Genomic DNA, 23,098 nt, shown 5'->3' with positions numbered 1-23,098 from the left:
TGTCTAGGGTTGTTCCAACTGTCAAACCCTCAGAACACACTCAGATCACATGTTATTCTCTGAGGCTAACGAAATGTGAAAGTGACGTAGGTAGGTAGTATTGTAGTATTATTTTCTCTATGATGATAATATATTATATCATGTTATGTAAAGCCGAACCAGGAATATAAAAACCCTCGCCATATTGCGGAAAAGCAATAGAACTTTTTTCTTGCAATGGTATCACAAAGTGTCATAAACTCAAAATGTCATTTGTCTATTGCTGTCAAACTGTGGTGCTGTCAATGCGTAGTGTTTATTATAGCTTTTGTGAGTTTTTTGTGTTTCTAAATGCCGAAAACTATCCATAGCCGTGAAAGGAAACTAATCTACCACATACACAAGTATTTATCGGAGTAAAAGTTCGTGGGATTGGACTTTATTTCTCTTGATAACATAACGGATGCTATTGTCAAAATGACTTGTAGGTATATAGTATAGTATGAGCAAAAGAATTGGCAAATTTTTAAGCTATTACTATAGTTTTTATTAACTACATTACAATAATTGAAACAGAAATTGAAAAATTGATTATTAATCTTGGTGGCAGTGAAAGCGACTCATCAAGGGACGGCGAATCCGAGACATCTGAAATATATCATATGAATACCTACATATCAAATCGGTTGAATTTTGACTGACCTACACATATTTTATCCAGTCAATGGGTTAAACTTTCTTATTACATAGTTCTGCATGCAAACCTGTAGGAGGCTTAGATGTACTATATTTCGAATTCCTGTGGGGATGGAAAATGTTAAGCTAACTCTTGTCTTTTGAATGCTTAAAACCATTTCAGCAAATATGCCTTTAGGTCATTTTAACTATTTTCAAATTGCCGTTAATGAGTACAAGGTAAATACCTACACAACTGTAATCTAAATGAGGGTTTGCACGATGTTTTCCTTCACCGTTAGACTGTTAGTACACGCCATGTTACTTAAGGCCCAAAGAACCCATAAAATATATCCTCTCACTGAGCTACTGACACTCTTTTCAAAATAAATCATAAAAAATTACTATTATAAATTTGAGCATGGCCAATTCACATTGGTATGACTATACTTAGTGTTGCAGTCCTCAACGCGAATGTGGCGCCCTTAATACAGGGTTTTTATATTCCTGGTTTGGCTATAACAATGGTTAATTTACATTACCGCGAATGATTTAACTTACTTACGTGAATGAAAATCACTTGGTATGAAATGATCCGAACACAACCATGATTCTTTTCGCAGTTTCCAATCAATTTTTCGCACATATTTATCCGAGTCGCCTTAATCCATTGTTGCGCCTGGCTTTCATCATTTGGAAATTTATGATGTCCTTTATTTTTACAAGTTGCGACGGCACACATTCTCATCTTGTCTTGTAAGTATTTCTTTGGGATCTTATTTAGGATCATACAATAAATAAAAATAGAAAATCAGTTCTCGCACGCAGCACCCGTTCAAACGGCGCGGGTAGAACTATTCACAGAATACTTAGCACTATCCCAAGCCACATGCAGTCTGAGCCTCGGAAGGATGGCTCGCGCTACCACCCGACATTTAATCACAACTAGGGAGTTCTTATTCTGAGTTTAGTACTCTTTGCTCTCTATGTAATTTTTGACAGTTGGTACACTGCGTTTTCACGCCATCTATCGGCATACCCAAAAGCTCAACTGACAGCTGTCAAGGAAAACGGCTCAATGAGCCGGTAGAGAGGTAGAGAAAGCCTGGATGATGTCTTTGTTCTCTTACATAGTTTTAAAAAAAACATTACTTTATAATGCTTTATAACATTTGTTTTGTGGGTTTGTTTTGTGTGTTTTGAGCTTGGTTTTATGCATATATTCTTCTCGTTGTTTTTGGTGAACTTATGAAAACATTTAAACATTATAATCGATTTAAAAAAAACTTAGGTGATCTTTGTCGCCGTTGTTTACAACATTTACCACATGTATTTTGCCTAATAGCACTGTAAAATTATGTATTAGCATTTGATAAATCATGATGATTGATTAGTTTCATTGATACGATTGCCTGTTTCCAGGCCAAAATCACAATAATCAATTACCTCAAACTGAATTCTCATTGATCAATTACTTGCCTAATTAAGTTAGCTTTTAAAATCCAATTAGTGATGTGGCGCGATAGGATTATTTATCATATAAGAAGAAAGAGTATATACGTATTTCAAACGCAATCAAATCAGGGAAATCGTTAATGGACCTCGAATAATCAACACGTGATTGTTTTTGTACCAGGAAGACTGAATTGTAATTACTTAGAAGCGAGAATAGTAAATTCGTGAATACAAGTAGAAGGCAAAAACCTATTTTGTTCAATACAAGCGCTACATTACATCTATGTATGGTTGGTTTGGTAAAGTATCTATTATAATAAAATGTAAAGCGTATTTGCAGTAAAACTTGAAAAAAAATAGCTAGTGGTATATTAGAGGAAATTTCTAACGAAGACATATCTCGATAAGATTATCTCCGTACGGAATCGAGAGCCTAGCTGACAAGAACCAGGGGTCAATCCGAGTACGCCCGAGCTAGTTAACGTGACATCTGGTTCTAGGCAACCAGGTCCAAGTTAACTCATCCGGGTACTATATAGTACGATGAATCTAGCATTATGCCCTACACATAGAGAATGCTGACTAGCTGGTGACCTACGCATAAATAGTATGAAACTGACAGATCGGCGCAACCTAGTAACCAGCTAGGTGCTTACATAGAGAATCGGGTTCCCTGTATCTACCTGTACCGGTAACCTGATTATGCGAAAGCGCTCACTCACATAGCATTTCCCGGATTTTTAAATGTAATGAGCGCTTTCGCATAATCAGGTTACCGGTACAGGTAGATACAGGGAAACCGTTTCGCTATGTAAGCACCCTTAGCCAGATTTCTTTTAGTATAGGGTCTTACACCTTTCATAATGACTGTGTCCTAAGACGAATTAGGGTCAATATAAAATCGATACGCTGTAAAGAACATTGCCTGCGACCCGGGCACGACTAACGACGGACCTTATTATGCTAATATTCATTCTAGAGTCATCTCCATTTCCTCTGGGTCGCCAGGTCAAGATTACTTACCGATAGCTTGTAATATTCATGACATTTTTGCTTTTCAATATTTTACAGACCCCGTTCTTTGGTTTGAATAATAAAACATAATAAAAAACCACAGCTCGCGCGATCATGTGACTACGGCTATAGAGTATATCCTCATAGCCTAAGGTCTAACGCATAATAGCCCACCTTAGAGACTAAATGCGGAAAATCAGCTCGCCATGATAGATAGATAGCCTAAGATGTAAGTTATATGCCTAGCCATCTTTGGTCACATATTAAACATCACTCGGCAGTCGGTAGTATTTGGTCGTATCACTTATATCCTGAAATGACTTACTTCGCAAAGTTTTTAAATAAGGAGACATCTTACGAATCAGATAAATAAGTCTAGATATCTGAGTATTTCTCTTTAAAGGTAAAATAAGATTCAAACGATAAACATCTTCTTTATTTTAATACTAAGCGAAAGTAATTAACTAATCTTATTAATTACCGTACTAAAATTTATTTTAACTCTCATATACTTTCCTTGCTTTGAAATCATTAGTTAGGTATCAGATAATTTAACCCTAGAATAGAAAAGTGGGTACTACTCAGAAAAACATCAAAGTGAACATCAGATAAATTTTAGACCTAATGAAAACCAAATATTCGTTTATTTTCCACTGAAATGACCGAGTTTTCCACAAATTTTGAATGATTAATCAGAGAATTAACATTGTAAAAAGATTATCGTTTAGATGTATAATGGTTACTTCAAAGGATCATAAAATAAGTAAGTATTATAATTTTATATGAATTGGTAGCTTTTGCTTCAGCGATAGCAAGGTGCTTTACAATTTGTGGTGGTATTCTTTATGTTTAGATTTAATTTCAGTTAACATGCAAATTTAATTATTCTTACGAATATGCTAGCTTTTGTCGGTTCTTAGCTCCATATTTTTCATAAAAAATGTTTTCATTTAAGTATTGAATATAACAAAAATATTAATCACTGACTCGCTAACTTATCGCCTGTTTTATTAACTCAATATAGGTACGTATGTATATTTAACCGACTTTACTGTATTTTCGTTTAATCTTTCTAATAAATCTTCAGGATTTACCCAGAATACCGCGTTATAAATTGTATTAAATTAATGCTGATGATTCCGCGCGTCCATAACTTTTCTCGTCTGTTGTCGGCCAGATGGTTCTCAATTCCCCATTTATATTAAACAATTAACGCAGATGTTCCACTCCATTTTGCTTAAAAAATTAAATTAATAACGGCCATTTTTGTCTGCAGCTGGCCTCAATATAATACAAGCTTCAGTTTTTCTAGTTACTGAGCAGAATCTGTGTGTACACTTGAAAGGTTTTATATTTTAATTTATTTAAGAATATTATAAATATATTCCTTGTCTACTTAATTGTTTTTGTTTACGAACTTTTATAACTGTGAAGTGACTTCCACGAAGAGCAAAACTGGGAAAAGAACGAATATACAGGGTGTTGCAAAATTGGTATACTAAGCCGAAACCTACATGTGCAGCATGGTATATCTAAGCCCGAAACTGAAATCAGAATTTGGAAATTCGCGAAAAAAAAATTTCATTTTCCATAGTAAAAAGTCACGTGACCAACAAAGTTTCTATGGAAAATGATTTTTTTTTCGCGAATTTTTAAATTCTGATTTCAGTTTCGGCCTTAGATATAACATGCTGCACATGTAGGTTTCGGCTTAGTATACCCTTTTTGCAACACCCTGTATATACCTAAAATAATTCAGCTTTTTGTTGCTACCTCAACTTTATAATAGACGAGTAGTGGCTGGATGAGGACACAGTATTGTGGTGCCCTTTTGGTCAAAGAATATTACTTTTTCTTTAACACGTGGGCATATCACTGACATTCTTTGATTATAATATATATTATGTACACTCCCTGACACTATTATAGGCGAGCTAGACTAGGGTGTTTTAGGCCAAGATAGTTAGCGTAAAGATTAGCGTCAGTCGCTGACAGGCCAGACTGCGTCGAAAGTATATGTATAAATTACAGTTAATGCGTCACTCGGGGAGACTCCATTTGTGCACCAATTCACCGTTTCACTACGGACTAATACTGAAGATGATGACCAGGTCATCACAACCCATCACGTCCCAATTGCCGGGGCACAGGTCTCTTTCCAACGATGGTACAGTATTAGGCCTAGTCCACCACGCTGGACGATGATCAAGAGTCGGCGCGCTCCAGTCAGGTGCTTTCATTCGGTCAGATGCTTTTGTGCACCTATTCACCGCTGTAATTACAAACTGGCAGTGAAGATGATGCTTATGTTAAGTTGTACTTCTTCTTCTTCTTCTAATGCCTCTTCACTACTGGAGGGTGTGCGGTCAGCTCTGCATATTCCTCTCTATTCTTCGCCAAGCGCATCAGCTGTTCTACGCTGGCCACTCCCGTCAATTTTCTTATGTTACGAAGCCACGACTTTCTCTTTCTTATCCCCCTCTACCTTGCCCATCGCAATGACCTGAAGAACAGCGATACCAGTCGGTATCGAACGTGTCTGAGCATATGTCTTGTAAGTTGTACTACTAACCTTAATAAGTCCAATAGAAGAGTCGGCTCGCTCCAGGCTGCAGATGCTGAACTGGATGGAGGGCAGGTCGAGGCGGTGGGACAGCTGTCGCTGGAAGGTCTGGTGGCGCGTCGGCACGATCGGCAGCGTCGTCTGCCGGAGCACCTGCTGAGGAAAACCAGGTTAGAGGGCTGAGATAGATGAGAGTTTGACTTTGAGGTTGACTACACTCACGAGCAATGAAAAAATTCAACCCGCCATTGACGTTTCATAATTCACTGGAACTTTTTCTGCACGATAGTAATATGTCAATGCTCACGATATTTAATTTACCGTAAAAGTGATGGTATACATTAATTAAATTCCAAATAACGCATTAATGTATGTGTGGGGAATATTATTAAATGTGGAGGACATCTCAAACGTATTGGTACATGTAAGCGACGGCATTCGAACCCGTATCTATGGCTCACCCGACTGAGTTAACACCGCTTTGTAGATCCGGCTAATGAAACAAAGGTACAACTACTAAAACTCACCATACCTTTATTATTAGTAGAAGCCAAAAAATGCGCTTTCGACAATGATTCTGAATCTTAACATTGAATACAAAAAGAAATACATTCAATAATAAAGAAAATATTTTAAGGTACCAAACGCATGGATGGTCTCGAGCTAATATGAAAATGTAAGTGGCTTGACATTTTAAGTTGTAATAACCTAGCGACGTTAATTTAAAAAAGCCTCGGCCGGCTATTTCTTAAATTATACTTAAAATAGAGTGCAAGTCTGCGATTACCGGGGAAAATGTTCCGCTAAAATTATTTTATTTGAAATACGCCGAGCAGCTTACGTTTACGCTCAAATTATTATGCTACAACAGCAAAGTGTACAATTTCGGTGAAATTACGTATATTAAGGCTCAAATTTTGACAGAAAACTCTGCTTGTCTTTTTAGATCTTTCTTAGTGAAGTTACTCGACTTGGTTTTAAAAAAACAATCCGTGTTTTGCAACTTCCTTGTACATTTGCTAGAAACTTGAAATCCAAATTCATCTATTAATAATAATCCTATACTTTATTCTTCTTTCCCGTTACTCATCTGAGGAGTCTAAAAGATGACACAAGTACCTACCTAACTTCCATTCTTCTCTGTCGGCGGTCAGCAATACCAATCAACTAAAATCACAAATATATTCCGAATCAGCTCTGCTTTGAATCCCTTCCACGAAATCATCGGAGGAAGGAATAATCCAGAGGATAATGTGCCATTTCCATATTGTTCTGAATTGAACCGATCGTAATGGATCACGGGTATCGAGGGGTCACTCTACAGGGTGTTGCAAATAGGTTATACTAAGCCGAAACCTACGTGTGCAGCATATTATATATAAGCCCGAAAATGAAATAAGAACGTCAAAATTCGCGAAAAAAGTAAAAAGTCACGTGACTAACAAAGTTTTTATGGAAAAAAATTTTTTTTCGAGAATTTTGAGATTCTCTTTTTATTTTCGGGTTTAGATATATCATGCTGCACATGTAGGTTTCAGCTTAGTATACGTCATATGACGAAAAACTAAGTTTCGGATCGCTGCTGCTCGAGCCACGAGTCTATATTGCACGGTAGCTCTCGTACGTTTGTTTTTCGATCATGAAGCTTCTGTAGGGGGATCGCCATAGCGAAAATACTGGGTATTTTAGTTGGATACCATAAATAATAATACTACAAAATATATTTACAAAATACAAAATATATTTATTTGACCCATTTTCACACACATTTTACAAATACACAAGTCAGTAAAAACATAGGTACATTAAGAAGTTACTTAAACTATTATTAGGTTAGCATGCAAAACTTAGGTAAGTTATTGGTGTTTTAACAGTGCTCAATACAGGTACTTAGGTAATCTAGGAATGTGTTATTTACATTTTTAATTCCACCTAAACTAGGTCTAGCCTGTACTATAGGAGGAAATGTTTTTCTAGCCAGTAGGTACATGTAGTATTGACAATGAAGGTATTTTGTGAGCGTTTACTCTTGTTACATTGTTAAGTTACATACAGATAAGTACTAAGAGAATTTGAGTTGCTATTTAAATTAAACAAACAATAAAGTTTATAATGAAGTTTATAGTGTAGGTAATTAATTTTATAATTATTTATGGGTAACATGAAATTAGATGCAAAAGATTTTTAACAAAAAATAAAATAAAATAATAGCAATGAAATAATGTATCTAGCTGTAATTCTACTAATTAATTAATTAGGTAACAACAACCAACAAGTCCTCAGTTTCCTGATAGGTTCTGTTTATGAGCCACTTTTGCAGTATTTTTTTAGCTACAGCCCTGGAGTTTGGGTATAAACTTAAACTGCTATTTAATTTGTTGTATATATATGGTCCAAGAAAACAAAAGAATCTATTAGTGAATATAGTGTTAAAAGATTGAGTTCGACAAATAATGTCATGCCTTCGTTTGATTGTTTTAAGTTGGGGATCATAAATAGTTTTTGAATGTTGTGCTAACACTGCGTTTAGTATGTATAATTGCCGAACTGACAACACCTCACAATCTTTGAACAGCTTATGGGTAGGTTCCCTAAACGATTTGAAGGTCATAACTTTTAATACGGATCTTTGAGCCCTTTCAACTTTGAGCATGGATGTCTTGTAAGTTCCCCCCCAAGCCACCACACAGTAACCTAGTAGGGACTGACAAAGAGCATAGTATATCCTGCGCAGCAGGGGATAGTCAGCAGCATGCCTTAATTTTTTGAAAATGACTATTAATTTTCTGATTCTACCCGCGAGCACTCTTATATGGTGCTGCCAATTTAGTTGGCAATCAACCTGCACACCTAGGTATTTAACCACATTTGTTCTGTCCAACACCATACAAGAGCAGCTTGCGTCTTCTGGGAGGCAGGTGTGAGCGCGAATTTCAAGGAAAGATGGCAGAGTTCGACTTGGGTTCAGTATAGAAAAACACATATACTGTGTTTTATTTACATTTAAGGTAAGTAAGTTAGACCTCAGCCATCTCATGACTACTCTTAGACCATATTCAGCTGTTACCGCAGCCTCCTCCCACGTTTTGCCATGAAAGAGCAAAGTTGTATCGTCTGCAAATGAAACTATAGAACCATTCAGAAGGTTTAGGTTACACAAGTCATTTATATATACCAGGAATAAACTAGGGCCTAATATGCTGCCCTGAGGGACGCCAAAATTGACAGATTTTATAGAGCTGCAATACTCACCTATCCTGACCATCTGTTGCCGGTTGCTAAGGTAACTTTTTAAGAGTTCCAGTGATCCGTCGCGAAATCCGACTCGTTCGAGCTTTGACAACAAGGTCGGGACAGAGACTGTGTCAAATGCCTTAGCGAGGTCTAAGAAAATACCAATACACTTGCGTTTGTTATCCAAGTGCTGGACTACAGTATCAGTTAATTTCAGAATAGCATCTTGTGTAGATAAATTTGTCCTGAAACCATATTGGTGTTCTGATAAAATATTATATTTGTTAAGAAATTTAACGAGCCTAGAATTTATTAATTTTTCTAATATCTTAGACAACGCAGGCAGAACGGATATCGGTCTGTAGTTGTTGACACTGTCTCGGTCACCTCCCTTATGAATGGGGTGGATAATGGCAATTTTAAAGTTTTCGGGAAATACAGCGGTATGGAATGACAGATTACAGATGTGGGTTATTAATGGGACTAGAACTTTGCTGGAGTATTTTAAAACTTTAGCGGGGATGTTATCCCACCCTACAGCACAATCGTCTTTGAGGAATCTCAAAGTAGCTTCTACTTCGCGTTCATCCGTGTCAGTTAAAGCAAAGGTGTTATGAAGGTGTTTTATGGCATTTAGATTATCTTTAATGTCTTGGTTAATGTCAGTTTGACCACTTGTAATTTTTTCAGCTAGTAGTTTCCCTACACTGGCAAAGTAAGCGTTAACCTGATCAACTGAGTCATGAGGGTTAGGGTAAGTCTTTAGCAGATTCAGGTTTGACGTTTTATTTTTCCCAATGTTAGCTATCGCTTTAATAGTTTTCCATGTTTTCCGGTTATTATTGGCGCACTGTTCTAATTCAGTTCGTTCATATTCATGTTTTAATTTATGCAGTATCGAGTTGCAATAGTTTCGGTATCTGGTATAAGTTATTTTTAAAATAGAATTAGTTGGCTCCTTTCTTAGTTGAAGGTGAAGTTTATCTTTATTATTAATACATCGCAGCAACCCCGGAGTTATCCACGGTTTGATTATACGTTTGCGTTTGGGTATTTTTTTGACAGTAGTATGCACTTTTATTATTGAAGAAAGCCTAGTGACAAAAATATCGGTGGCTTCATTTACATCGGTACAGTGAATGACGTCAGAGAAGTCAGCAGAGGCTATTTCTTCATTGATTAAATCGTAATTTAGTACTTTGACAAAGCTTTTAGGTATATGTGGTTCATAGGCTTCGAGACAGCACATTACTGCATAGTGATCGGTGATAGTAGCGGGTATAACAATGGTAGTTGATGGATTACAAGTTTTTAACATAACATGATCAATTGAACTATTTATATGAGTTATAAGAGTGTGGCCTGCGAGTAAACCATGCGTTCCAAGTAAATTGAGGTATTCATCTGAGTTGCTGTCATTGTTTTCTGGCTTGATATCTATATTAATGTCACCTATCACCATTATATTTTTAAATGACTTTAGTGACTCTAGGACCCCATTCAATGAATTAAGAAATTTATTCGCATTACGGTTGGCTGGAGAACGATAGATGCACACTATGGCAGTATCATTATCAAAACTTATGACGATGCAATTAGAATCATCGCAAATGTGTTCCAGAGCTTTGCAGTGGAGGTTAGATTTACAATATACTACGACACCTTCATTTTGTGTTTTACAATTCAAGGTCATATGAGAAGTATAACCTTGAATGTCCGGCACAGTATAATTATTTCTAAGCCTACACTCAGTAAACACAAATATGTCAAAGTCAATATTAATTCTCGCAACCAATGTTTCAAAAGAAGATAAGTTTCGATTTAAGCTTCTTATATTTTGAGATAATACCTTCAAACCGGGCATTTTATTTTTATTATTTATGTTTAGGTTTGCACAGACATCCTCTGCATTACATAATAAGGATCTAGATACATTAAAGTTATCTAGATCAGCAGCACAATCATTTACAACCGCCATCAAGCAAGTTGGTTAAAAGTAGAATTCTTAAAATTAGTAGAATCGTGATAGCGAATATAAACTGAGGCAAAGAATGCACAATTGAACACCTGATATAGAAACTATGATTAAATATACCTATATACTTACACTTTGGTCGGCCCGACGCGAAGATATGCACATTCGAAACCACAATAAAAGTACACTTGTTTACTTGTTTACAATGTACACTTAGGTACTGCAACATCTTACAGAAATAGAAATAGGGACTTGTTAGTTGTTGTTTACTCAAGGGTAATGCGCCCAAATGTTTATGTATGTTTGGAAATTGCATTAGTTTAGCCAGGTAAATACTGTTAACAACAGTGAGTGACAATTCGTGGATAAGCATTAACGTAGTGATTAGAATAATATGATAACAATTATACTGAAAAATATGTAGCTGTGTCCATAATATTTTATATTTATAAGTGTATCGAGTAAGGCTATCAAAATAAATGTGTATGTATAACAAATCATTATATTTTAGCACAGCATCATAATGTACATAATAGTATGGCCATATAGTGTAAGTAAAGATTAACATGAAAAAAGTATGGGTCACTTTTAAAATACATAGTATATAGGTAAAGAACGTTTCAAACTGATAACAGATATCTAAGGTTATTGTTATGTAGGAGAATATTATTTTTAATTGAGTGAATTTTGTAAAGTAAATAGGGCAATCTAATAGTTTTAGGTTAAAGATTAACATGAAAAAAGTATGGGTCACTTTTAAAATACATAGTATATAGGTAAAGAACGTTTCAAACTGATAACAGATATCTAAGGTTATTGTTATGTAGGAGAATATTATTTTTAATTGAGTGAATTTTGTAAAGTAAATAGGGCAATCTAATAGTTTTAGTTTATTGAATAAATACTTAGGCAATTAACCTAATAGAAAAATAAGATTATTTTAAATTATTGACCATTTGAATATCACGTACCAACACGTAATCGGAGTTGTCAGACTTCCGCATCAAAACTCGTCCGTTTTTGACCCAAGTGTACTTCCAACCCAGCTCCTTGGCCTTCTGGCGGGCTGCAGTATGAAGTGACTTGGTGTCGGGGGTCAGGTGCTCGACCACGTAAACTGGAGACTTCTTTTCCAGAGCGATTCCAAGGAGTGCGGTGTTCAGTTTCTCGTTAGGGTTCTCTTTGTTGTATTTGCTAGCAGCCGCTAGATATGAGTCCCTGGTGCGTGAGCTCTGGAACTTCACCAGTATGGAGCGCGGACGGGTACTTTGTGGGTTAGCCTTTGCAGTCCGAGAGCAGTACGAGATGTCAGTTTCACGTATCTCACACTTAATTATGTGACCTAGTTGAGTGACGTAACTAACAGCGTTCTCTCCTTTTGTTTCGGGCACGCACTGGATTTCGAGATTGGAGATGCGGCTGAGCTGCTCCAGCTGGTGGATACGCTGAAGCAGGATACTCGTGGTGGCGCGCAGGTCCTCATTCTCCTTCTGGACTTGGTGCATGGTGCTTTTAGCAGATATGACGTCAGATTTGAACTCTTCAAACATAGCGTTTGTGAACGAGATCGAGTCCTTCACGTCGTTGATTTCTTCTCGTAGCTGTTTCAACTGGCCTTTCAAGCATGTATTTATAATGTCGGTTAGATCATCGCGCATAGCCTCGCGGATCTCATTCCTGATGGTACTTATCAGCTCATCTTGGGTGACGCATTGATTACACGGGGAATTCGCCGAGCTCGCAGAGGCCCTGGCCTCGCGAAGCTTGGAGCGGAGCGTAATTTTGTCACTCTGGGGAAACTGGACTGGGGTGTTGGAGTTGTCACCCCTCGGCGGCTTGATGGCACACGATGGACATGTCCATGTAGACTGGAGGACTTTTGTATTTTTTTCCACAGGTACACCCACGCACTGTATATGGTAACTATTTTTACACGATGTGCAATCTAGAGGAGTATCCTTTTTGATATTTATGATGTCTTTACACGCCAAACATGTTTTTGCCATATCTTTTGTAGTTGAGGGTGGTTGAAGAACCGTTTGGTAACGGCGGCGGCGCGCGGGCGGGGCACTCGCAGGCGCCGATAAGGCCCGAGAGGTTCCGATGGTCACCGATGATAGGCGATAGGCTAACGCGAGTGAACACGAGCACTCACGAATACTCCCGGAGTTGCGCGAAGGTGTGGCCGGCCGACAGAGATGGGTGATTAGATTGCTCCTCTTTCACCCGATCGGCGCGGGGGAGGTGATACTGCACTGGATTTATGACCGATATTTACAAAGATAAAACTTTAACTATTTGCGATTTTAGACCTTATTTATTTTATATTAAGGTAAGAAACCATTTACGGAGATTTTAAAGTTGTTAAAGCAAAAGTGGTACACGACTGCTCACAACGAAAACCACTGGACGAAAAAAAAGAACTGTAACACAAATAAGATACTGTAACATACACATACATACATGATAAAAACCAAAGGGTTAAGGGGGGGTCGCGGAAGATTTTTTTTACCAAGGGGGTCACATCATGAAAAAGGTTGAAAAACACTGGTATAGTGAGTATAGTGGAGTAACCCTCCGGCTCACATATCGGGTACACTGCGGTTGTTTGAAGCCATTTTGCAAAGCACTCAAAGTAATGATAGCATGATGGAGTTCCGTTCCGGTAATTCGTCTTTCTCGAAGAAAGTGTAATGTAACAGAACCACTATTAGTGATGAGTCTGATGAGGAATTGTAGACTTACCCCCGTATTCATAAAAAAGTTAGTGGACGCTTTAGCTATTGAACTGTTTTGTCCCTCTCTGTCAAAGAAATTGTTATCTGTTAGAGAGTGACAGAACAGTTCAATAAAGTCTCCACAAACTTTTTTATGAATAAGGGGGATAGGTTCCTATGTCATTCTAGAGTAACATAAAACATGTTAAAAACTATGTAAGAATATGATGAATTGTACTTTTTTATAAAATAACAAATTGATAATGATAATTTACAAAAAATAACGTTTTATTTCATATCATAATTATGTTTTGGAAAGTCTGTACCAATATGTAAACATTTATGTAAGTTTGGGTTATTTTTAAAAACTTACGCTAGATGCATGCAATATTATTAGACATTCTATGTAGGTAAGTATAAATCATAAAACTAAATTTATGTAACTTCAATCTTAGGTATTATAAGTAGGACTTGCATAAAAAGTAGGTAAATTAGTATTTTCCAAGGTGCTATTAATCCCGAGGCAAAGTCAGTGCCTATTGTCTGCATACTTTCTTTAGAAAACAATTTTTAATCAACTTCTTTGTTTCAAAAAAATATGCTTCTCATAACTGTATATTTTCCGACGGTAGTTTTGGTAAATAACGAAATACTCGTATTTCCATTTCATTAGATGCTAACAAAGAAATTAGAATAATTATAACATTGAGCAGTCAAAGAAAAAGTGCATAAAAAGTGTTGCAAAAGTAAGTGAAAAGTGACTCAGGAGGTCATTCTGAACAAAAATTGAATATTTTTTTTCTAATCTAATGATTCGTTGCACGTGCACGTACTAACAAACACAGCATTTTTAATGATATCCCGCTATTTCGCTCGCAATTAATTGCTTTTGATAAACAAACCAGCCAACTCTTTAAAATAACGGAGGAAATTAGTTTTCAGTCAGCAAACAGATTTCACAAAGTTGTGAAATGTACTTCCAGACAAATCACCAAGCAGCAACTTTTATACAGGGTGGAATTTTATCATTGTGATTTATTATTCCTGGCCCTGTAGCACAGGGCGCTATTGACGTGACAAGAGTTTTCCGTCGCGCTCGCTCTTGAGGCTGCGCGATGCGAGTGAGCGCGATGCAAAACTCTTGTCACGTTTTATATGTGCCCCATATTAGCCCTTTGAGGCTTGTTAAAAATAATAATTTGAACAAACACCAAGCAGTCTTCATGCACTTTATAGGTATGTATACCTACAAAGTAGATTTTTGCGAGAGCTTCTATTTACCTTAAAATGTCTTCCCTTGCAGATTCCGAGATAAAATGTATTCTCATGTAAACAGTAGATTAAAAATGCACATAATCGCTAACCAATAGTTACACTAGAACTTAGAACGTGCTTAGTAATTTACATGAATAATAAACTATTCATCAAAGGTCGTACTTGTGATTGAAATAGTGTGAACTACCGATATTTACTTCATTAAAATACCCGATGCTATAAAACTTTGATTTTATGCAGCTTACTGACTTACTAACTTTTACAAGTGGCACGTGTAAAGAAAAGTGTGACATTTTTTATTACTTCTTAACTTGACACAATATTTTCTTACAATTTCTTGCAGCAGCCGCTACTCGGGTACGTTATCGACGTTGACGAACTCGTTTAGTGCGAGTTCCAATAATCACAGCGCTAATTTATGAAAAATCTCGATATAGTGACGTTTATAGTGTATATCGTCGTCGTCGTCGAAGCGTCCGTAGTCGAGCGGGCCTCAGTGATCGTAACAGATCGCTGAGGTTAAGCAACAACTGACACGGTCAGCCATTGGATGGGTGACCAATTTCAAGTGGTGCTTTTCTGGACGCTTTCGTGCTTCGGACGGCACGTTAAGCCGTGGGTCCCGGTTGTTGCTTCGGCAGCAGTCGTTAAGCCTAGTCAGAGGCCTTCGGGCGGCTTGAAAACATCTGGCAGTCGGGTTGCCCACTTACCCGACAACTCTCTCAGCACAAGCTTGCTTGTGTTGGGGTCCACCAACCCGCACTTGGCCAGCGTGGTGGACTAGGCCTAAACCCTTCCTTCATTGGAAGGAGACCCGTGCCCCAGCAGTGGGGACGTAATGGGTCGTGATGATAGTGTATATACTCTGGCGAAAAGTGGGTGCAGCAATGCACCTCTGCCTACCCCGCAAGGGAGTACATTAGTACAAGGCGTGAGTGCGTGTTTTTTTTTTATAGTGTATATTACTTTCTGCATCGTCCAATATAATATTTACATTTTTATACTGTACCTACAAGCTCAATGAAGCTTTTATATTTGTTGTGCGCTAATATCCCATACCATTTTTAGCATGTACAATATAACAAGGGAAATTTAATGTTACGATTTCATACTTGAATACTTAACATAACAAAAGTAGACTCCTTAACCTCAACATAATAAGCAATATTTAATATTTTTACGTATAAGTAAGCAAATAATATTATTATATTGGAGTCTCCGTAGTCAAGGAAAATAACTAGAAACATCCACGTTATTGCCTCTCAGAAACATTTTGTAAGTTTATTAATTCTAAATTAATTTTCTCATAAAGTAAGTTTTACCATCGAGTATTTGTTTGATAATAGTTATTATTGTAACGTCTTGCGTAGTAGTTATCACTATTAGGACTAATAAGCATAATATATACTGTATATGCATAAAACGTATGGGAACAAAGGTTCAAACATAATCCATTTCATTCTTCTTTTCTACTTTTGTTCTTTCAGTTGAATGCTGCGTATTTTGTTCTTATTCCAGTTGGTTATAAAGTAGTATGACTTGTAAAACTTCTTTCAAATCATCAACTTCAAAGGCGTAAGTTAGTACCCTTTTTGAAAGTATTGAAAAAGTTACATAACTCTTTCAATTATGTAATATAACTGTCACAAATTAACGTCATAATATAAGTATATTTTTTGTATGTCTGATTTATGTGATGTTCAATAAAGCACTATTCTATTCTATCATCAAACTCGAAGGCAAAATTATTATATTTTTTTATGTAAGTATTAAAAAAGTTACGTAACTGTTTCAACTATCCAAAATCACACAAATTAACCCAAAGTGACACCCATAGAAAACAGCTAGTACACTATAAGCTGAGCACGTGTGCACATCAAATCTATTACCCGTCTGTTGTCGGTCGCTTGGGCACAAATTGAAATGGCTGCCATTGTGCATACTGATTGCTCGGCCGCTTGCTAAATGCATGGATAACTTAATTATCACACGAAGCGGTAACAGGTAACTGGTGGACATGTGGCATTACAAATATGGAAGGAATTTCGACTATTGATTTTAATAGGGTTGTTGTCGAAAATATTTTCAATAGAGTGTCTATCGTATGTAACTCCGAAACTAATGAATCTATTTTGATTTACAGTTATTTTATGTGTATATATTATCTCATATTTGTAATATTACCATGGGTTTATTGTTTTAATTTGACTAAATATCACAGTAAGATACAAGATCTTGAATCAGTATTGATTGTGTTTTTGATTATGGAACTACCTCCAAGGATAAAATTATTAATGTACTTTGAATTGGAGTCAAAGGCATAGAACAGCATTATTAAGCTTTATGATTAGGTATATGTAGATCACAGGGTCTAATCTAACAATTTTTTCCACCATTTTTTTTACTTAGTGATAATAATATTATTCTAATTTAACATAATTAGCAAATTTTTATAAGGGCGAATATGTTTTCATGATTATGAAGAAATAAGCCATTTCAGCAGAATACTGTTATTACTACATGCTAGGGGATGCTGCAATTAACTTACTAACTACTATTACACCATTCAGAGTGCTCCGGCAGATTAATTACATCTCAAGTTAACGGTCATTAAAAAAAATCCACCCAGATGAGTGTGTAAATAACGGATAGACGATGGTAAATCCTTATCCTTACTGTGTCTGTCTGTTACTCTTTCACGCCAAAACTACAGAACGGATTTGAATGAAATTTGGTATACATACGGTCTAGACCCTGGGAAAAAAAATAGGCTACTTTTTATCCCGGAATTCCCACGGGAAAACTTTTTAAGGCGTAGCGAAGCGCGCGGGAACAGCTAGTACATTATAAATCTATATATGTCATCTTTGTGTTTGCTCAATCACTACTTTATAGAAGACGTAGCTTATTATACCTGCAAGCTTTTCTTCATCTTAAAACTTTTATTATTTAAAATCTTCAACAATCATAAAAATAGTCAGTATCTACTCAGGTAACTTGTAAGTAAGCTAGCAAAAGCTTCTTATTGCTTTACTACGAATCGTACTACGACGTAGTACGCTACGCCAGTCTCATGCTACGCCGTAGCGCCGTAGCAACGTAGCGTAAAAAAAAATTAAGTCGTCGGTAAACATAAACAAGCATACGTGCGTTATCCTTGTATTGTTACCCGTTTTTCCTGTTTGTTTAGTACACAATACTTTCTGAAATCCCAATATCGTTTGTTATGTTATTTATTGAGATGCAAGAATGAAATCAAAACAACTATACTTATACCTATCCATCCTTTTAAAAATGCGTACATTTTGGCGAATCAGAGTTCGTGGACACCAGCTAATAGCATCTAACATAAGCCAGCATGTCTAACCTTCTTAGCCGGGTCCTTGTGCTCCTGCACATACTCGGGCTTCAGCGGCTCTGACTGCAGGTCGGGCAGCGAGTGGCTGATGCGGATGGCGGCCTGGCGAGACAGCGAGTCGCAGTTGCTCTCTTCACTGTCGCGGCGAGTCCTGTGGGCGGGAGAGAGATAGTTATATGTTGCGGTGTGTGTCTTTGGACTATACAGTCGGGCTTCAGACGGCACGGGTCCCGGTTGCCGTTTTGGCAGTAGTCGCTATGCCATGTCGTAAGCGTAGAAAACATCTGACAGTCAGGTTGCCCACTTACCCGAACCGAACTCTTTCAGCACAAGCTTGCTTGTGTTTTGGGTCCACCAACCCGCACTAAGCCAGCGTGGTGGACTAGGCCTACCCTTCCTTGGAAGGAGACCCGTGCCCCAGCAGTGGGGATGTGATGGGTCGTGATGAAAGTGATGAGGTACTCGTATGGAAACATATATACTTCATTTTCCCAAATAACATTTATACTACTCCAACTGTAAGGCGTGAAAAAAACACAGGCATGCTTTAATATTGATACCATAATAACATAAGTATTGTAACTAGGTATATTGATTTAAAATGAAATATGTTAGTTGAAAAGGGTACCAAAGTGGCTAGTAATGGTGGCTGCGCAAACACCCGCACAGAAAACACATATTTGCCATTAGTGTACTTACCCTACTTGTGTATTGAGTTCCACTATAAACAATTATTGTGTGTTGTGTATATAAAATTTTAGCTCGAAGGGTGTTTCGTTTTTCTCCATCCTTTAGATAGTAAAGTATATTTATTTTACATTACATAGAGTCATTTATACGGCCTCATACTAAAGGTATAATTATTATGTTTAATTTTCAGAATGGTCAACGTTGCCTACGTTGACCATTCTGAGCATCTTAATGATTAACTATTACATTTAATTACAAATATTACATGAAAGTAAAAGAGTACTTAAGTACCTTGTTTAATTAAAAAACAATTGAAATATTGTATTGTATTCCAAATGCAATTGAATTTGTTGCCAAACTCGATGAGACGAGCCGAGACTAACCAAACCACAAGGATTAAATTTCCTTTCAACATTGAAGACTCGATCAGAATCAACGAACGCAAATTGAGGGAACATTCCCCAATTAGCAACCATGTAACTTGGTAAGCAAACATCCATCAGCTCTTATTACAACGTAATAGAGTTGAGAATTCAATTGCACTGTAGGTTTGGCTTGATGAGTTCTATAGACGTGAGCAGCGTTTAAATGGCGTCGTATCTTGAACCGTATTACTCACGTGGATAAAGAAACAATATGAAGATGGTGCCTTTTACATAAGTCGGAGTGGGAAACGGAATTGATGGAACTAATATAAGAGTTAAATACTATGAGTTTTGCTTATATGTAGGTTTTGTACGTTACCCACCGATTTTTACCAAGAACCATAGCTCAAACCATGGTTCAAAATTAGCCTTAAGCGCGTTCCTGACTCTCGACAAAATCACACGAGATGCAGCGAAAACGAGATTGTAGTGGTCCTATTCGGCAGAGCTCGCAAGCTGCAAACTGCTGTACGGCTGACGGTCTTTGCTTGCCAGTCAATAAAGCACATTAAAATGTCTAGTTTCACCATACTCTGTTAGACCTATGTTACATTATAATAATGGATTAGTTTTTAACTTTTGATTTTGACACATCTCTCAAGAATTCATGACGGAAATTTTATTTTAGATCACACTTACAATGTAACAGGAGTGTTAATGATCCAACAGACGGTCGTCGCTTGCCAGTACCCACCTGCCCATAATCCACCTCCACGTGGCAGCGCACTGGTAGCCGACAGCAGCCAGCAGCACGGCGGCCATGGCGGCCAGTCAACAACGCACCTTACGTCCTTAACACATCTGCTCATAATAAATACATACGAGTAGGCAAGAGACACCGCAGTTGTAACCGACTGCCTCCAACAGACGGTTGTTGCTTGCCAGCTAATAAAGCACATTAATGCCTAGTTTTACCATAGTTCTGTTAGATCACTAACACCTATGTTACATTCTAACAAGGGATTAGCTGTTTACGTTTGATTTTGAGACATCTGTCAAGAATTCAATTTGTGGATTTTTTTTTCAGATGACACTTACAGTGTAACATGGTTGTTAATGATGTAACTGCCTATGGTGGAACTTGGCCTTGGTCAACTACCCACCTGCCCATAATCCACCTCCACGTGGCAGCGCACTGGTAGCCGACGGCAGCCAGCAGCACGGCGGCCATCGCGGCCAGCAGCAGCGCGGCCACGTAGTCCACGGAGCTGCCGCGCACGCCGCCCGACTCGCCGGGGGGCTGCCACACAGCTGCGGGGGAGGGGGGGAATTAATAATAATAATAATTTCATTTATTTCAGATAACTTAAATCCTTAAAGTTTGTTAGAGTCTTAGCCTATGTTAGTAGATAATATCAATCATTAAAAAAGAATCATGAATGCATAGTCATTGTATTTGTTTTGGCTTTAGCAACGAGCTTTGCTTCGCTCTCAAAGGTTTTCCTGTGGGAATTCTGGGTTAAAAAGTCTATGTCCATCTCCTGGTTCTTACCTAAAGTCTGTTTTTAATCTCAGATTTTGAACGGTTCATCAACAGACGAGTTTCCCGCGATTAATTGACGTATCGTTCTAATGGCGGGGCAATCGACTGTTGATGAACCGGTCAAAATCTGTCAATCTAGTATCTGAAATTAAAAAACAGATTTTCCTCTCTACCAATTTTCAACAAAATCGGTTCAGTCGTTCTTGAGTTACAAATAGTACTTTTTAAGGCGAAATAGAGCTCGCACTCAACAGCTTATTGTATCTATTTAACTGTTTCAGTATCTTTTACACAGCAAGAAAGTTGTAACATCTGTAATTATTATTTATTGCTCACAAAGTGTTCAGTACATCCTCAGATCGTCGTCACACTTCAGTCGGTAAGTGCGTGCTGAAGTGTGAAGGTTTCATAATTAATAACACGGTGGAGGGAGAAAGGAAGGGCTTTACTATCAAAACTTACTGAACTTACATGCTGAATACTGTCAAAAGGCTGTTGAACACCTTATAAATATAGTTAAATTCCGTTGTAAACACCTGTTAAATGTGGTTTTTATGGCAATACGGTCTAGTTTTTAACCGACTTCAAAAAACGGAAATGTCGGGTTAAAACTTTAAATTAAATGTGTGTGTGTGTAAACTTGTTTATTAAAAAATGAAGGTCGGCATTATTGGGTGGATCTTTTTCAATTCTCGCGAGTGTATAATAGAATTAGATAGAAATAGATAGATACATAATTTATGTATTGTTAATAAAAAATGACGTATAACGCGATATACAAAGTATACAGTGATGATAGATATCAGCCGTATTATCTACATAGTTTTAAGCTAAAAGTTAGGTTAGTGGTCCGGTCACAAGGGATTGTAGGGTTGCGGGCGTATTTAATTTAAATTATAACGAACTTTGGCCAGAAAATAATATACAGTAATCAAGTACTTATAATAAATTTAGTTGGTATTTTTTCTATTGAATTTGGTGATCAACTTGCATTGGTAGACAATTTTGATAATCATTTATTTCTTGAAATCTGTCTCTACAAACATTAAATGTGAATAAGTAAAAGAGAAAAGTTAATGGGATAGAACATAGAGAACCCATTTCAACATGTCCTCTTGACATCTCATTTCCTTTAGTACAGAAAATGGCACGTTCATTTAAACATTATTAACAAAGGAATTGCATTATTATTTAACGAAAACTATGTACAAACAGAATATAATTTTATATGTAAAGGTGCTATTTTGCTCATTGCATGTCCCTTATTGTCCATCTTTCCTCTGTTGTTGCCAATTTGCGTTAATTTAAGTAAAGTAACTACACGACATACCGTGTAGTATTGTAAATATTCGCGTTTGGCCAGCAATATTGTCACTAACTTTAAATTACAAATCTTATATAGCATTGTGGAAAAAAGACAAGTAAGTGACTCAAACGAAAAAAGCGCCTTTTTCCTTATCATTGTGAAGGCCTTCAATTTGAATTACTTAGATTTATATTTCTATGAAATGCTTTAAAACGGATTGCAATTTTGTTGAATCAGTCTAAACGATTCGGAGAATCTGACAATTCTCAGAGGCCGATCTCGAAGACCATCGGATACCTGCCATTATTTTCAGGAATATTTCAACAAATGAATGTGTTCAATGGAATGTGAAAATAAAGGTCAGAAATAGATAATCAAATATAGTACTAGTCTATATTCCATTTATGTTACAGTGCCACAAACTTATCTGTTCCGGTGAGAGGTCACGTAAATGTCTAATATTTCTTAATTCTTTAAGATGCTAAGTTTTTCCGTAATGGTAATTTACCCTTGCGGTTTTAATAAACCCATCTAATCTATATCAATATATAATTCATTAGTAAATAATGAGATATGGACCAATTTAGTGAACTGTCACCGGAACAGATAAGTTTGTCGCACTCTAAGAATTTTGAACATGTATCTGCTTTTTAATGTTCGTGTTATCCAATGTATCATTTTCTTAATTATACGTATTATCTACGATGTATCTATAAATATACGTAGTAAGAGAATACTTCTTATTCTAAATTCACATATTTAAATATTTGGTAGTTATGATGACAATTCTAGAGTTATCTATATGTGAAGACGACAATGATAATAGGAAACTCTGACTTAACCATTTTTTTACCGATGACGGAAAATGAGGGGTGTTATAATATTGACTACCCACTTTATAGTATATTATCTTTTGGCCTGTGCAGCCCTCACTGAGACCAGGTCTAGT

General features: G+C 36.9%; 1 protein-coding gene across 4 annotated transcripts in view; it reads right to left on the bottom strand.

Moving 5' to 3' along the window:
- The window catches only part of LOC105383485 (synaptotagmin-10), a 75,019-nt gene that overhangs the window by 20,003 nt on the left and 31,918 nt on the right, over nt 1–23,098 (bottom strand). For 2 of the 4 annotated variants that reach the window (XM_048625330.1, XM_048625332.1), the window contains exons 2-4: nt 20,464–20,611; nt 18,255–18,396; nt 5,696–5,842 (exon numbers count right to left, since the gene is read on the bottom strand). In XM_048625330.1, the coding sequence (XP_048481287.1) occupies nt 5,696–5,842; nt 18,255–18,396; nt 20,464–20,611 (437 nt within the window). Of the gene's footprint in view, nt 1–5,695; nt 5,843–18,254; nt 18,397–20,054; nt 20,142–20,463; nt 20,612–23,098 lie in introns of those variants that run through there. The other 2 variants (XM_048625331.1, XM_048625333.1) reach the window with 2 other exon arrangements.

The sequence above is a fragment of the Plutella xylostella genome, chromosome 14 (assembly GCF_932276165.1).
Source record: "Plutella xylostella chromosome 14, ilPluXylo3.1, whole genome shotgun sequence".
Lineage (NCBI taxonomy): Eukaryota > Metazoa > Arthropoda > Insecta > Lepidoptera > Plutellidae > Plutella > Plutella xylostella.
Note: the sequence above shows the minus strand (reverse complement) of the source record. Positions and strands in the feature narration are given on the sequence as shown.